This window comes from Crocodylus porosus, unplaced genomic scaffold (genome assembly GCF_001723895.1).
Source record: "Crocodylus porosus isolate Cpor-Errol unplaced genomic scaffold, CroPor_comp1, whole genome shotgun sequence".
Taxonomy (NCBI): Eukaryota; Metazoa; Chordata; order Crocodylia; family Crocodylidae; genus Crocodylus; species Crocodylus porosus.
In genome coordinates, this window is record NW_017728944.1 from 4151712 (window position 1) to 4168573 (window position 16862).

General features: G+C 44.6%; 2 protein-coding genes across 4 annotated transcripts in view; one reads left to right on the forward strand and one right to left on the reverse strand.

Moving 5' to 3' along the window:
* Positions 1 to 110: 110 nt before the first annotated feature.
* CNP (2',3'-cyclic nucleotide 3' phosphodiesterase) lies at positions 111 to 9454 on the forward strand. 2 transcript variants are annotated; one of them, XM_019550406.1, is made up of 4 exons: positions 111 to 134; positions 5424 to 6093; positions 6782 to 6924; positions 7567 to 9454. In XM_019550406.1, exons 2-4 carry the CDS (start codon positions 5478 to 5480, stop codon positions 8017 to 8019), a joined length of 1212 nt encoding a protein of 403 aa, XP_019405951.1. In that variant the 5' UTR covers positions 111 to 134; positions 5424 to 5477; the 3' UTR covers positions 8020 to 9454. The 2 variants fall into 2 exon arrangements, with proteins under 2 accessions (XP_019405951.1, XP_019405950.1); XM_019550405.1 differs by lacking the exon at positions 111 to 134 and adding an exon at positions 1148 to 1303.
* Positions 9455 to 13275: 3821 nt separating this feature from the next.
* DNAJC7 (DnaJ heat shock protein family (Hsp40) member C7) overlaps positions 13276 to 16862 on the reverse strand; it is a 30896-nt gene continuing 27309 nt past the window's right edge. For both annotated transcript variants that reach the window (XM_019550403.1, XM_019550404.1), the window contains exon 14: positions 13276 to 15918. In XM_019550403.1, the coding sequence (XP_019405948.1) occupies positions 15881 to 15918 (38 nt within the window). In that variant the 3' untranslated portion in view covers positions 13276 to 15880. The remainder of the gene's footprint in view (positions 15919 to 16862) is intronic.

Consider the following 16862-nt stretch of genomic DNA (forward strand, 5'->3'; position numbering starts at 1 on the left):
TCTCCAATCAGCTAAAGAACTTTAGTTTCATCATGACTGGTAAATAAACAGAGCCAAAGCCAGGATGTGACGACTGACAGCCGTTTCCTTCTGTATGGTGTGCAGGGAGGCTGCAGCTAGTCTACAAGAACCAGGTGTGGATCATTCTTTCTGCTTCATTTTCTTTACACACAACTGTGTGTGTGTGTGTGTGTGTGTGTGTGTGTGTTCCTTAACATACAGCTTTGTGTGTGCGTGCATGTGCATTCTTTAATGTACAGCTCCGTGTGTGTGCGCATGCACACATGCGTTCCTTTACAGCTGTGTACACATATGCTTTCCTTAACATACAGCTGTGTGTATATATGTTCGTTTAGTTTTGTGTGTGTACGTGTCTATGCATGAATATGCATTCCTTAACATACAGCTGTGTGTGTGTGCGTGCACACATGCGTTCCTCTACAGTTGTGTGTGTACATATGCTTTCCTTAACATGCTGATGTGTGTGTGTGTGTTTCTCCTTACTCTGTGCATGTGTTCTCCTTACACATAGAGCTGGGGCGGGGGGGAAGGGGCGGGCATGCACTTTGGTATTCAGCTGTTTTCCATTGTCCCCCTGCTTGAATTGATCATTTTAGGTCACTACCTGAGGCACTCAAAAATCCAGCGTCTAACATGAGCTACCGCCACTGGCTAAAAGCAGGGGATCTGTTTACTTCGGGGCTGACAGTGCGGGGGTTTGACTTGCATCAAAAGATGTGAGGTCTTCATTGCTTAATGGGGGAGGGGAGGGGGAGACAATCGCTTGCACATGTAGCTGGCAGGGCAACGGCCGCGAATCAGTCCGGACTGACCCGGGACAAGGCGATTATTTAGACACTTCCCAGGCGCAGCGGGGGCTTGTACCTCTGCAGGGTCCCGGGAGGTCGGGGAAGGGCCTGGGCTCGGTGGCCTGCAAGTTGCAGTGCGCAGAGACTGGCGCAGCCCGATACCCGCGGAAAGCCCCTGCGGGCGGGGCTGCGCGGCGCGGCATGTGACCGCGGAATTTCGGTCCCGCCAGGCGCCGCGAGCGGCTCCGCTCCCTGCAGGCCCCCAACCCGGCCACCAGGGGGCAGCGGAGCCCCCATCTTCCCCCGCGCAGGCGCAGTTGGGCCATCCGCTGGGGCGGTACCGCCGGTGGGTGTGTTGAGGGGGGCACCCCTCTCCCCTCGGGGTATGAAAACGGCTGCGGCCGGGCCCCCCTCCCCGAGAGCCGCTTCCCCGCGCTCCGCTCTCAGCCGCGTCCCAGCTCGCGGCCGCCACAGGAGGCGCTGCCCTCACCATGGTGAGCGGGGTGGGGAGGGGTGGGACAGCCCCCGCCGGGCGAGGGGGTGGGGGGCGCTCCTGGCCGCGGTCCCCCCGCGTGTTGTGCGCGGACAGTGGGCGCTCGGGCGTCGTCCTGGCCTTAAAGGCGCAGGAGCAGCTTGTCGGTCGATGTTACGTCCATGACGCGAAGCCCCGGCCACTGGTGACCCGCGCCATAAAAGTTTCCATGTCTGCCCACCCCTGCCAAGGAGTCTGGCCCTGTTCACCTGGGAGCGAGGGGGTGGGCGACTCCACACGCCCACCCCGTGGTTGCCCCGTCGACTTGCAGCACGTATATAATGTAGAGCAGGGGCCACAGGAGGGCTCGGCCCGGCCTTGCGCTATGCCCTGGTGAGCTGCGAGACAAACCTTTCCACCGGCCACACAGCCCGGGTCACTCTTTGCACCGCACGAGACATGACTCAACTCCGGTGGCTAGTCAAAACTTTATTGTGACCATCCCCTGTGACCCGTGCGATTTGTGACTCTGCGTCGGTGGCCAGTCGAAACTTCACTACGCCATGCACCGGTGACCGGTGCGATTAATTTAGATGGGCCACACGTGTCAAGTCATCCGTCGCACTGGTCACTGGCGAATAAAAAGTTTAAAAGGGCCATGTGTGCACAGGAATTTACTGTGCGTGTCATCAGTGACCAGTGCAAGTAATCGCCTCGCACATGTGTCTGGTGAAAATGTATTGCATGATTCAAGTGATCTGTGCAACTAATTCAGACTGGCCACACATGCAAAGTACTTAAATCGTGCAGGTTGCTGGTGAGAAGCGCAGTACAATTTTGACTGGCCGCATGCGCCAAGTAAATCTCACAGGATAAAAAGGGCTACCTAGCCAACAAACTCTAAAAGTTAGTGCTGGAAAATGTTTAACAGCTCTGTAGCTGGTTTCTCTTGAGTCTGTCTGATCTTTTACATGATACGCTAACATTTTTGCAGCCCCTGCTCAGATTAACAGAAGCCTACTACAAAGTTTAAAAACGATGCCCCCCAAAATCTGCTCGCTCCTTCTCTCTCTCTCTAGACAAATAGTGTTCTGGAGCATTTGCCAACCAGCTGCTTCTCTTTGACTAGTTCACAGGGATCATAAATGAAGCTGAAACTAAACCAAACTAAGAAGTTTTGCCATCCTGTTTCGTTTCTAAAAATAGGCAGCAAAAGCCTTGTGCTCATGCATGCCTTGCAGTTTAATTCTTGCAAGCCAGCACTAATGTAACCAATTAGACAACTTTCACTGCTCAGGCTGGTAGAGGAGCAGCGCGCAGCACGCAGGAAGAACTGAATTGCTTTAAGACTTAGTTGAAGCATTGGGACTTATTGTTTTGTTTGCTGTAGACACCAGCAGTGAGCTTAAGTGCTTTCCAGACATTCAAGAAGGGATGGATCCCTGTCTCAGATGAAGAAGTAGGCTGATTAAGGGGAGGGAAGCAATAAATGAGGATGTTTTTAGTTGTTTTGAGTCATGGGGCTGAAATGACTCTTAAGGGACTTGAATGCTGGATGAATAAGGGGTCTGGCAGAAGAACTGAGATGCCAAGCTCTCTGAAGGAGGAGAGTAGCATGCAGCCACTGAGGGGAGAAGGTTGTGGAGGTGGGAGGGTAAAGGTTGGCTCTGTCAGTCTCTCATCTAGATTGGATCTTTCCTGAAAACCAGCCAGAAGGCAGTCTTCCATTGTGAGCACACTACCCTTGGTGCTAAGGATTAAGCATGCAAGCTGCCAGTACAAACACCTGCTAAGCTTTTCCTACCTGAAAAGTTCAGTTCAGTTCAGTTGTGGCAGTGGCCAGCTGCAGAAGACTTGTGTGCTAGTAGCATCTGGCAGTGTGCCAGTGAGACCAATCTGGGGTCACTCTAGGAGCCATTCTCAAGCAGCTTGGAGAGCAAGGACTTAAGAGTGACTGCAGGGGGTTGCATTTCTGGGTTTCAAGAGTGTAAGCAGAGCTTAACCCACCATGTTAAACTGGGTATACTGGAAGACAGTTCTTACTTCAAAATGCTTACAAGCAAAGAGGAGGAGGAAAGATGGGGAGATGTAATCACATCTCACATGCATACTGGAGGCGCTTCTTCCCCAGTCCTACTGTTCCCTTTTACAGACTAAATGTCCTTAGTGGGAGAAGGCTTTTGATGACTTTCCATCAATAGTACAGATCACTCACTTTCCTAAGATTCAACACTTTTACTGGCTAATATGAGCAACTAGTTGTAGAAATAAATAAGTTGTATTCTGGTAAGCCAAGCTATTGCTCCAGCTGCACACAGATTTTTGCCAGGGAAATTGGCTACCTTGCTAACTGGAGAAGGAAGCTGAAAAGCAATTCTTTCCATTTTCAGAAGTCCCTGCCCCTGCTCTGCAACTGAAAATATGCATCTTCAAGTCATGGGCTTTTAAAAAAAAATTTCTTCATTCAAATCTCAGCTTCTCCTTAGCCATTTAGGAGGTTACCCTCCATCGTAAGTGTACTGATAAGGAAACTAGTGTGATAGCATGATGCTGAATTACCCTGGTATCACAGCAGTTCCTGGATTGAGCCCTGCCCAAATTACATCTTAGGATTTCTAGTTCCCCTGACCTGTGTTACAGTTATATTTGAAAGACCATCATCTGCCTTGAGTGACCCCACTCCGTTGTGTATTTGGCTCTCAGAGCAAAGGACTGACAGATATGCTGCTGCCTTCTAAGGTCCTTCCTGTAGCCCCTGCTGCTGTAGACTCTAAGCAACTTTATTAGTTTGAGAGGGGAAAAGGAAACCTCAAAAGTCAGTCCTAGACCTGTACATGTCTGACAAAAGTACTACACTGCAAGGAATTATTCCTGCTAGACTTCTCACCTCCAAGGCATTTTGAAGGTGCCTGTCATTACAGGGTAGGCCAATGGGAACCAATCTTTTTGGTAGGTGTACCATAAATAAAGCCCTACACCATCCTCATGTCACTTCAGTCCCCTGACCTATCTGCTGCTCTGTTTTATGCTCCCTGCTGTATCTGCCACTGTGCTGCCTGCCCCTCACATGCCATACTGGGAGGCTGCCTGTGTCATTTGTGCAAGTTAGCCACCCCTAACGTAAGTCATAAGATAGGCCAAGAGCAGTAAGAGTTAAAATCTGAAAGTCTCAAGTTTTGTGGAAAGCACCAGAGTACATCAGAACATTTGGAATCTGGTCAGGAGCATCCTGGGATGGGTGGAATAAATACAATGGTAGATAAGATCGATGTAGTACATTACAACCAAAATGTGGTACATACCTGGGAAGCCAGGTGGGAATGGTGTAAGGTCATGAATTGGCAAATTGCAAGGTACACGGCACAAAACGTGATCAGTTGTGTGTAGGCAGTGATGCAGGCTTGATGCAAGTGCTTCTAATGCATAAAAAGAGTAAAACAGAAATTCACTTTGAAGCAAATTAGTTTGTAGCCTCTGCAGCTTGATTTTTAACAGAGTTTGCCCAACATCAGCAGTTGTGCAGCAGCACAAGATTTTTGGTTCTCTTTGAGTTATTTTTAAGTTTCCGTGGGCTGGCGTAGTCTTTATAAAAACTTAACTTTGGGAAATGTGTAGCCTCTGTTTTCAAATGTACCAAATTGAGTTTGACCCTTAACTGGTACGTGGGGCAGGGAGAGGAGAGACTGAGCCTCCAGAACTGTGGAGCTTGCAGTGATGTTATTCTCCCTGGCATTTAAGGAGTGTAGTTATAGGCACTTAGGGAAAAGGCACAATCCACAGAACAATAAGCAAAGGAAGTTGACTTGCACCTTTTAAGTTTTGAGTTTTCTACTCGGTTGAGATGGAGTACTTTTGACTCGCTGTGGGGCCCAGCAGAAAGGCTTTGAGGGACAAGTTTCTGTTAATTGTTCAAAGCATTGTAAGCTGAATAAAGCAGCTGAGGTCTAATAATGGTGGCATAGATGTATGACATAATAGTGTCATTTAAAGTCATCACTGGACCACTTCTGCCTTTCTAAGTAGCCCTCCCCTCCTCCCCCTGGTTTCCAATAAGGACCAAGACAGTGATGTATTGTTCACAGTCAGAAAGACTGTATTTCTTTGGATGTTTAAAACATACATTTTTTTTGTTTTAATTTCAGAACAAAGGCTTCACAAAGAAGAGTCACACATTCCTGCCTAAAATATTTAGGAAAATGTCTACTCAATCATCAAAAGAGAGGCCTGAAAGCTTGCAGTTTCCATTCCTTGATGATGATGATACTGTTTCTACAATCAAGGAATCTAAAACCTTTGTCATCCTAAGAGGTCTACCAGGCAGTGGGAAATCCACTCTTGCCCAAGCCATTCAAGACAGATATAAGGATGCCTGCCGGATCATTTCTGTTGATAGCTATAAGATTGTACCTGCAGTAAGAAGTGCCATTCCTGAAGATTATTCAAAGATGGATGAGGATGTAGTTGACTGTTGCAAGCGAGACATCAGTGTTGTTGTTGTGGATGACACTCATCATGAAAGGGAGCGGCTGGATCAACTCTTTGATATTGCTGACAAGTACCGGTACAAAGTCATCTTTGCTGAACCCAAAACACAGTGGAAAATGGATTGCTTGCAGCTGAAGGAAAAGAATCAATGGAAACTGTCTGTGGAAGACCTGAAAAAGATGAAGCCAAACTTGGAGAAAGAATTCCTACCCATGTATTTTGGTTGGTTTTTGAACAGAAAAACTTCTGAGAACTTGAGGAAGATTGGGCAGGCCTTTCTCGACGAGCTTGGAAGCTCCAAGGCATTCAAAAAGGAGTCTAAACACTGTATGTTTAAGTATCTTAAAGCTTTTACTCTAACAAGGAAAACAAATCACCACTTAAAAAAACCCAAAACAAAAAACACAGGGACTGAGCAAACTTACCCACTCTGCTTTCAAAATCGTACCTCCAGTTCAGTTTGAAATTTGAAACACAACCTTTCTTGATAAGGATACTGGGCAACATAATGTCTAGAAGCCAAAGTAATTTATATACGTTATTACATAAGCAAGCAAACCCCACATTTTTTTTTTAATGGAAAGTTCTGGACAATGTGCCCCATGGAGTCCAGTTCCAGGTGCTGGCAGTGGGACATAGGGTCTTTTGGCTACAGCTCTCAGGTTGGAATCCAGCTAAGGCAGGAAGTAGCAAAGTAATTCCCAGTTGTTTCCTCTGATGGCCCAAGTAAAACAGCAAAGCAGCCAAGAACCAAAAAGATCAAATTATTTTCCTGCTCCTAAAGCATCCCACACAGAGTCATGGTCGGGGAAGATGGGTGGGTGGTCTAAAGAAGTAGCCTTGCTGCTCCGTGCTAGCCATGTGATCCAGTTCAGTTTCTTCTCCAGCCCAGCCATCTTTAGCACTAAACAGCATTAAAAGTTAAACAAACTTAAACCAGTGTTCATAGGGATGAAGAGGCATAATGGGGACACCCTGATTTCTCAGTAGTAATTTTGCTCATCTATATTTACAGTTGCTCCTGCCATTGAAGATCCCAAACTTAAAATAGACCTAACCAGCTACTTCGTGAAAAGGCCACCGAGCGTCTTGCACTGTACTACAAAGTACACTGACTTCGGGAAGGCTCCAGGAGCTGAAGAATACGCACAACAAGAAGTTAGTGTCTGGCTGGGTTTTACTCCCTTCCCCTTGCCCCCAGTACCATGTTCAAGTGGGCTTGTTACCTTCGTTCAGGCCAGAAGAGGCCAAGCAGCTTGCTGTAGCAACAGTGTACATTTCCATCACAAGAGCACTTACCTGGCTTTGAGCTGTAGAGAGGCAGATGGGGTGGTGTTCACTGGGATTAAAAAAATGGTGGTGAGGAGATGTCTGATGTTTTCAGCTTGCCTCCAATCTAGCTAGGGCTTCTCATGGCTTTCTTGGATGTAGGAGGGTTGGTTTTAATTGATCCCGAGTTGCTTAAGGCATTTGCACACCTTTCAGTAGTTGATTAGCCCTGAGGGTCCAGTTAAATGCAGGAATTAAGATGACTGAAAGGTGGGGTGGAAAATTACATGTAGCCAGGATGTTTCTGGAGAATGGAAAGATCTGAGTGTATATTAAGCTCTTTGTAGGCATTGCTGTGTAAATGAAATATGCAAATTATTTCCTGGATATTAAATACTGAAAGCAGTATAGAGCTACAAGATGAAGATGTCTGTGATTTGCATAGACTTGCAAGCTGAATGTCTGTTTTTACAGGCAGTCAAAATTTTGTTCTAGATTCAAGTCTCTTCTTTGCTCCCTTTCTCTCTGCAGGCTGTGAAGGCGGCCTACGGAAAAGCCTTTACCCTGACTATCTCTGCACTGTTCATCACAACAAAAACGGCTGGTGCTCGTGTGGATCTGAGCGATCAAGACCTGTTGCTGTGGCCAAGTGATGTTGACAAGATACAACCCACAGACAACCTGCCCAAAGGCAGCCGAGCTCACATTACCCTTGGATGTGCCAGTGGCATAGAAGCAGTTCAGACTGGCTTTGACCTCCTGGAGTTTGTCAAGATGGAAAAGGCAGGGAACAAAGGTGATGAAGTTGGGGAAATTGGAGGAGGGAAACTGCAGTACTTTGGCAATGGCATGTGGATGCTCCTGCTTTCTAAAAAGATTGAAGTGAAAGCTATATTCACAGGTTACTATGGCAAAGGAAAGCTAGTGCCTACTCAAAGCAGTAACAAACGAGGCTCTGCCTTTAATTCCTGCACTATTATCTAAATGCTCTAGTAGTGCAGTTGCCTTTTTTTTAAAGACAAAGTAACTTGTGTAACATTTATGAAATTGTAGAGAAATAATTCTACCTGTACTAAAGTAAGCCCTTCTGCAAACTTGAGTGATGTGTCTCCATTGAGACACAATTTATTGGCCCTCAGGAAGGAATTTAATGACCTGATTGACTGTAAAGAAAAATTAAGCACCTAAAAACCTATTTCTGATCCTTTTCCAATAGACCAAGTATGATTTGGTAACTGAAGAGCTGAAAGACTTTTTTAATGTACATTTTTTTGGTAGAGATACAGGTTTTCTTTTCTCAGAGGATTATTTTTTATGGTCCATTTTGTAATTTCCCTAAGAACCACAATCCTTAGATCATTCTATGAAAGTATTTTGACAGTGGTGGACCAAAGCTTAGAGCTACTTTTAATACTCTGAAGCAAAGCAAGTTGAACCTGGAACAGTCCCTTCCATAGGCTGCTGGAACATTGTGTCCTAGGTAGCAGATAACTAGGTTAAAACCACTAAAATCCAGCAATGGGTAGCAAGGATGGGAGTCGAGTTCTTGGTGGTTTTGGTCAACAAGGATAAGGAAGAGAGACTGGGGAGTTCAAGAGCCTTCATTATGGAAGGTCAAACTATTGCATCCGCATGACTTGCCACATGTGGCCTCCCCACCTTCAAACTGCTAATAGGAACAAGAGTCCATCCATATGTTCATTGGCAGGAGAAGGACCCATATATCCAGCCTAAGCTGGGAGTACATTAAAGGCAAGTGGTATGTGTAAAATCACGTAAGAGGGAATTTAAGCTAAGCATTAGGAAAAGCTTCCGAGTCATTAAATCTTTTTAGTCTTGCTGTGATATGGCATCTGCCACTTTCACACCAGACATCCAAGAGTGGACTGGACAAAGCACTATTTGTCCAATTTACATAAACTGTAGGGAACAATCCTGCCCTGGGAGGGGGATGGAAAAAACTAATAGGTCTCTTCCATCTCTAACTCATGATCTTACAGAAACTAAAATCACACCTGAAGTATTTTATTGTACTTCATGCAAGACTGATTTTCCTACTTTGGATTCAAAGTCTAATTCTCTTGAATGTTAAGGTTAGGTGGCAGCACATGAAGCTAACATGTCATAGCTTAGGAGGTAAATAGTGGCACTGTAACTTTGCATAACTTTGCCTGTGTTCACACTAAACATTTTTCAAACTGGCTGTTTAAAAGTTTTCAGTTATTAAACTTGTCTGACAGTTGAAGTTTGTTTCTGCTTATGTGAAGAGTCAAACAGCTTGCCTGTCATGCAGTGGATACTTACTGTCATTGGCCTACTGTAACACTTGGCCAAACTAATAGATTCAGGTCAGAACAGCAGCTTATGCTCATGTCCCATGAACTGTAAAGCATCTTGAAATAAACCCCATATTAATTTATATATGTTTATTGTGTTTTTGACACATACTTCCAGGGTTGGAAACAGTACAGGAGCTGTTGCCCCATGGCCCCTGCCCTCTCAATAGATAGTGGCTGTGCATGCATGTAGTGCTGCTCCCCAAACACTGCTCCATGCATAGGGAAATATCCTTTGCTTCCCCTCTCAGACTGTCTAAATTAAAACAAAGGGAAGCTTCAGGGCAGATGCCAGATGCCGTGATCTGGTGGGTTTACTGGCAAACCACAAGCCTTTCAGCTGGCCTGCTGCTTCCAGTAAGAGAATAGGTGACTAGCAATTGCTTACTAAGCTTCAGAGGGGGACACAGGTAGTCTTCCCTCAACTGCAGCAGAAAAACAAGCTGCCCATCTCCCATGCTTCACAGTGGGAGCTCCACATTAAAGCTGATCACTTCCTGTTCAGCTGGGCCTTTTCTAGCCAAGTAACTTGTCCACATCTTTAATCTTCGAGGGACAGTCTTTTCCTTAATGACATCTACCCCAGGACAAGCCTTGCAAGAGATGGTGGGAGCATGCTGAAAACAGCAAAGTAACAGTGTGACTAACTAGTTCAAAAACAATGCTGAGTCCAACTCTGAAACATGCTGTGGTTGGAGCACCATATTCATCTGTTTGTGCAAGAACAAGAGCCAGTCTCTCCTCATTTAAATGTTTATTAGTTTGTACATCATATACAGTTTATTATAAAGTAAACCAATTGCATATGGTTTTGCTTCAGTCTGATTGAGATTCTGCATATAAACACATCATTTTGAATTATGTCTAGTGAAGTAAACAACAAATATTCACATTTTTACCATTCACATCCTAGAAAGGTAAGGGTCCAAAGAGGGACAGTATTTATACTGATGTGAAGCCTACCTTAGAGGGTTGAATGTCAGGGGAACCAAATCTAGCATCTGGATTGCTTCATGCAGCATCCTTTCATCTCAATGGAAAGGCAACAACTTTACAATGAGGTAAACATAGAATCCATTCCTTAAATTCAGTTAAATAAGACCGTTGCATGGGGGCTAGTCCTCTCCAGGTGGCTTCACATCAGTGTCTGTTTTTGTCTTTAGTACTCCTTAATTTCTTTACAATAAAGCAGGTATTATGCATGCAACGAAGGTATTTGGGCTGCCATTGTGTACTCTAAAACAGTTTCACACTCTTCTGTCTCTTCCATAGCATGAGCTATTAAGTGAAAGCAGGGAGTAAGACAGGATAGTCATTTTAAGAGAGGCTATGGTCTACAGTTAAGTTGCATATCCAGCCCAAGAAAGCAGAGGCAAACTGCGGTAATTCCTCAGCTTCCACGGGTGCTACCACAGCTTTAGTCCAATAACGTTCTATCACAAATAGAACAGACCACAAGCTATCTTGTTTTTTTCCAGCTAAAAAGCTTTAAAACAAGAACTCCTGTTCAAAAATGAGCTGCATGCTGAAGTGACTGGCTTACCGGGAAGGGGCAGCAGCTTGTCTTTCTGTCTGCACATGTTGGAAGGAAAACTAGGTGAAATAAAGCTGAAACACTACCAAACTACTTAGGCTTCCATTGCACGTCTGTCCATCTATTCTGATGACTAGGTGTAGTGCCATCAATGGCTTACAACATGTAAAGCAGGGTCACAGACCATGCTGTCACTAGTCATGCCAGCTTTCAGATCCAGTTAGAGCACTCCCTGTAAGAGCGAGATGGAGCTTTGGATTTCTGAGCTTGCTTTGTCTGGGCAAGGGCCACAAGGCACAAATTTAACCTGGAACAACACCGCCTGCTTGAAGCAGGTGAACTGCTTAACCGTTGTTACTAAACTGGGAAAGTGATTTTGAAACAACAGCAAGCCGCTGCATGGGCTAAGTGGTTTGATCATTCAATTAGCTAAAGAAGAACTTGGCTAGGCACAGCCTAAGAGCACACAGGTGGATCAACAGAGCAGTGCAGTTGGGTGTATCACTTGAGTGAGTCTCCATGACAGGAAACAAGCTGCGGCACAATGGTGATCAGTCCTCATTCTAGCCAGACAGAAGCATGCAGCGGGACTCGCATTGCTGACGTGGAGTACTTAATCCTTTTGCCCCCAGCCCTTTTGCAGACTGCACTGATGCAATTATTTACAAAAGTGTCAGAAGCCTTGGCCTCTACTAGAAGTCCATCCTTGGAGTAAACCTCCCAAGCGTGCAGACAGAATAGTGCACTTTGCTATATAGCAGAAACCCCTAGAGAGAGCCCAAGAAATTCATGACATGTTCATGCTCTTTACAACTTAGGTTAGAAGAGTTCAATTTTCTTGATGCCTGGAGAGGATTGGAAGCCAGTGATACCCCTGCAGCAGCCACAGCTAATAGACATCATTTTTGGCAAGAAAAGCCTGTGTGAAAGGCATATTAGTTTTTAGGCCACACACATTCTACTTGCAAGACCTCACAAGCATCAGAATGGATGTGCTCTTAGTTCAAGGAATGCAGTTACTTCCCTTTTATTTTGAATAGGGCTGTGTCTGAGCCTGAACTACATGCAACTCAGACTCCATATTTTGGCCAAGAAGTGGAACATCAAACAAGCATGGCAGGGAAGACCTAATACTCAGCATCTGCATTTCTGCAAATGCCTTTTTGAGTTGCAACAGAAGTTGCTTTGACTTACGCCAGTAGGTCGGTTTAAACTTAAAGATGTTCCACGCACAGGTATTTTTCTTTAGATTACACCTCGTACTGTCAGTAACAATTTCAGTTACCCTTCATCTCTTCAATGAAGTGTCTACTCTTGTCAGTTCCTTTGCATGAAGCTATGTTAAAAAAAAAAAATGGCACATTTTTCTTTATTAGCCCTGTATATAGTCATGTCTGCTACCTTAGGGAATTTAACTTTATTCCTGCCAATCCCCAGAGTCATTACAGCTGTGGGGGAGAGGCTCTATTTTGGCACATGTCCGCTCAAGAGGAATGTTAGTTAGATCCCAAATAGCAGAGTCCTGAGTGATGATACACAAGCTGTAACAAGAGCCACTCAGATTTGAGGCCAAGGACAAGCAGCTTTTTAATCCGAGGGTCCACAAGGACATGTTCTGGAAAGTGACTAAAGATGCCACCAAGCAAATAGTTTAAGGCTCTTGCTGTTATACCAGAAATAAAGCTTTCATTAATTTACTCTTATGGAGACTGAACTAAAAAAAAAAAGAAGAAAAAACCCCACCCTAACACCCTTCTTTGTTGCATTAAGAGCAGGAGCTTTAAACACCAGTCTCTTCACATATGAAATACAACCTGTACCCCATGGGGGGGGGAAATCACAGGGAGTACAGCTACACACGTAGCCTATTTAATCTGTTTTTCTACAGCGTTACACGTTCTGGGAACACCACTGACGTTGTTTTGCTTTCTACAACTTAAATACTTGAGCATATTGTCCGTTTAAGATACCTGCTGCTTATGACAGTGGTAAATCCCTGCATCCTGGACCTCAGCAAGCCACTGGAAGCAAGGGGAGACACTAGGATACTAGGACACTAGGTTTAAGGTGTCCCATTTGACTCTAGGAAACAAGATCTATATATAATTATGTCCTACATTGGTCATGTATGAAATGCAGCATTTAATAAAAAACACATCTTGGCAGGTATTTTCTAAGAGAAACAAAAGCGTCTGTCTCTCCAAACTGTGCTAATACAAGAAGGTGGTTTAGTGCATGTAACAGCACCATGCTCTTCTGCTACTGTCCTGAGGTAACAGTATAGTTACTAAATTCCATTAACGTTATAATGCACTCTGAAAAAATGAACATCCATGTGCATTCACTTTTAACCACATAATGGTGCTTTTAAAAAAAGGGCTTTGCACTCACTGTGTTAATTTTCACTACATTAAATCATGCAATCATGTACAGTTTACATAAATACCTACTGTGTGTATTTCCTCTCTCACGAGAACATCCATTCCTCTTTTGTCCCTCAGAGAACGGTCTTTCCTTCTAAATCTGGAGGGGGGAAGTCTGTTTCCTTGACACTTACTAACAAAAAGCCACACTGCCAGAAAGTAGGTCTTCATGGTGATAATCTGAGAGCCAATTCCAAACTGTGCGGTGCTATCAAGAACAAACACAAGATGATAGCATTCACAACCCAGCGTGTCCCATTGAAATGATCAGTCCTGTACACTTTGATTTACAAGAGACCATGAAAACCAGAGTATAATTTCAATAGGCAACAACCATTTTTTAAAAATTCCTCCCAAACATTCAACATGCTGGAGTTGACAAGATGTGAGGGTCTTATTTGCCTCTCCTTTGCACCAGTGTAACCTGAGCAGGTCCATCAAGTTACACTGGTTCATTGGGGGGGAGGCACCAGGAGGGCTTGTTTCTGCAACGTGATTCAACGCTGGCTCATTTAAAAAGTTGAATTTTGAGCAAATAGCCTTTGCTGGTATTAGTTCTCCTAAAGTGGGATTAGGCCCTTTACACTTTTCCTCAACTGAAGCAGATCGTCAAAGCACCTGGTAAAGACAACAGTATGACAAAGTTTTTGGTGACAGCACAGCACAATTTTTACAACCATGACACAGAAAGAACACCTTGCACTGCAATATAGCAACCTTCCTGACAAGTGCAGGGGAGGATTACGTTAGCCCTCGGCTGGAAGGAAGGGAGGACAAAGATGCATGAATTCCAAGTACATGATTTTGTAAAGGAATTAATGGGAAGCACTACTTTTTATGGACACATTAAATTTGTCAGCCAGGTTGGCTAGAGCAGAAGCGAGTACCCAATTCCTCCAAAAACAAAGTACAGACATGTTTCAATTTGTTTATACATGCCTCTGTTTTCAGGTGATCAGAAAGTAGCTTTTCAACCATCACTGTACAATGGCAATTGTAATTTAGAACCAAGTTACAGGAGCAGAACACTGCACTTTGCGACTGGAGCTGCTCGGCATTCTACCAGTTCTATTGATTTTACTCAAACACAAACTCCCTCCAGCTCCATGTCTGTACTAGAGACCGTCAAAAATCCCAGCAGTTAAACAGGTTATGGAACAAAGCTCCAAAGCTACTTCAGAGATATCTAACCTGAGTGGAGTATCTACTTAACGGAGATAATTCTATTTATGCCAACTCTTTACCATGTCAAAAAGGTACAGCTTGGGATTCTCATCTCTTCAAACACATGAGATCCTCCCTGAGCCAGCATCTTGGTGCAACACCAAGGCTGTGGTAAAGCAGAAAAAACAATCGTGAGAAGTCAGAAAGCACTACAAGCACAAGCCAATCCTGAGTTAGAAAGGGGGCATGCCCAAATAGCTTCTACCTGAAGTCATCAAGCTAAAGAGACATGTAGGGCAAGTCATAGGCTATCAGTTCAGAGGTTCTGCCTTGTCCTGGCATTGTCTTGCTTCATTAGGTTTGGATGTTACTCTTTACTGACACTTCAACACCACACCATAAGTCATTTCAGTTAGCAACTAAACATCACTTTCCAGACATGTTTCCAATGCACCCTGCACATGCTTAATAACTGTATTTTAAACCATCAGTAACCTGAATATCCTTGGCGTTTTTTCAAAGCTGAGAAGAGATGACATGAAAATCATAGAGGGGGTGTCTTTGGATTATAGAACCCAACCAAACCTAACAAAATCAAGCTTCAGTACATATGCTAATGGATTAATCACAAGAACAGGAATTTCAGGAAGAAATTTAAACAGAACAAATTAAATATCCTGTTAAAGAAAGCAGACAATTTTGTGGAGTAGAAACATCAGAGCCCTTGCATCTGAGCTGCACCATAAGGAGTGCTTTCTTAACAGCTGCCCACACAAGTCTGAAGAAGCATTTTTCTCTGGTATGAAAGTGTTAAGATCACACTCTTCTTTGTCATTTCACTTAATGCCCAAATGTACCATTTTGGTACAACTATGGTAAGTGCAATTACAGATGGCAGATGGGATGTAGTTTGACTGGATGTCACAAAAATATTGTCAAGAGTCAACTATTACAAGTCACTAGAAACCCATGTGTGCTGCCCTCCTGCATCTGAAGCCAACCAAAAACAAAGCATAAGGCATCTCCCTCCCCTCCCAGACACAAGCTGGGTTTCCAGGAGAATGACCTTCAGGGAAGTTCCCTCACTCTGGGAGTAGGTACCGTCTGAAAACATGGGCCAGCATGGAGGGACCAGAAGATTCAAAACTTTTATTTTTCTTTTTTTTTTTTTAATAAAGTTAACAGTAAAACAAAATTCACAAACCTTCCCTCCCCCCCAAGCTGGTTTCCTCTTCACGCACAAAGCACACAAAACGGAGGTCTCCAATTGAGAAAATGAAACTGCTCTAAGTACAATGAGACATGATGAAGGAAGGGATCTAAGTATGTCCATATCTGAGATTAAAACAAGCAGATCAGAGATGTGTAGGGCTTGGATTGGTTTTATTTTAGCCAAACTGGAAAAAGAAATTTCCTGGCCCAGAAGCTGGAAGAGAAATGAGGAGAAAAGTTAGTGCTTGTGAGAGTCTTTGCAATACTTCTCCAAATCCCACCTTCCACAAACCCAAGATATGGGTTCCCTGCAATCTACCCCGAGTGAACGCTGCCACAGGCTCAATGCTGGTAATTAAAGGGCCTAGAGAAAGGGTGGGCAATTACTCCAGGTGGAGGGTTGCTTACCGAATCTAGGCAAGCTGTCAGGGCCGCATCAGTAGCTCCGCCCCTTGATGGGTGCCCCACCCCCGGTCGCCATTATGTAATGGGAAGTCCCACCTGCTAATGCCTGACCTCTGCCACCAGAAGGCCCTTCCTTTGCCCCAGGAAGTACTCCTTTCAGCAAAGAGTTTTGCCATCTCAGAACCAGAAAAATACCAAATTACATTCTAAAAAGTAAAAGTCTGCAACATTCATGAGTTTGAGTTCAAAAAATATTTTTGTTCTGATCTACATGCATTTGTGTAATGTACATAGAGGTGATTGTGCAATAGCTTAAAATGAAGTCTTACTCTTGTATATTGTAGGGGGGCAGGGGGCACGGACGGGTGGGTATAGGTTTCATAGTTGGTAGGGTTGAAAAGGACCTGAGCAGATCATCAAGTCTGACCCCTGCCATGGCAGGAAAGAGTACTGGGGTCAAACGACCCCAGCAAGCTGTTTATCCAGTCTCCTCTTAAGAGACCCCCAGGGTAGGAGCCAGCACTGCTTCGCTTGGAAGTTGGTTCCCGATCCCAGCTGACCTGACAGTGAAGTAGCGCCTCCTGATGTCTAGTCTGAATCTACCCTCTGCCAGCTTGTGACTTATTACTAGTCAATCCTGGTAGCACTCAGGGGAGCGGGGACTCTCCCAATGCCTGCTGGTCCCCCCTGACTAGTTTGTAAATGGCCACTAGATCCCCCCTCAGCCTTCTCTTGTGGAGGCTGAACAGGTTC

Coding starts and splice junctions, on each gene's coding strand:
- CNP (XM_019550405.1), top strand. Junction 6,094..6,781: donor CAAAAAGGAGTCTAAACACT/GTATGTTTAAGT, acceptor CTATATTTACAG/TTGCTCCTGCCATTGAAGAT. Junction 6,925..7,566: donor AAGAATACGCACAACAAGAA/GTTAGTGTCTGG, acceptor TTCTCTCTGCAG/GCTGTGAAGGCGGCCTACGG.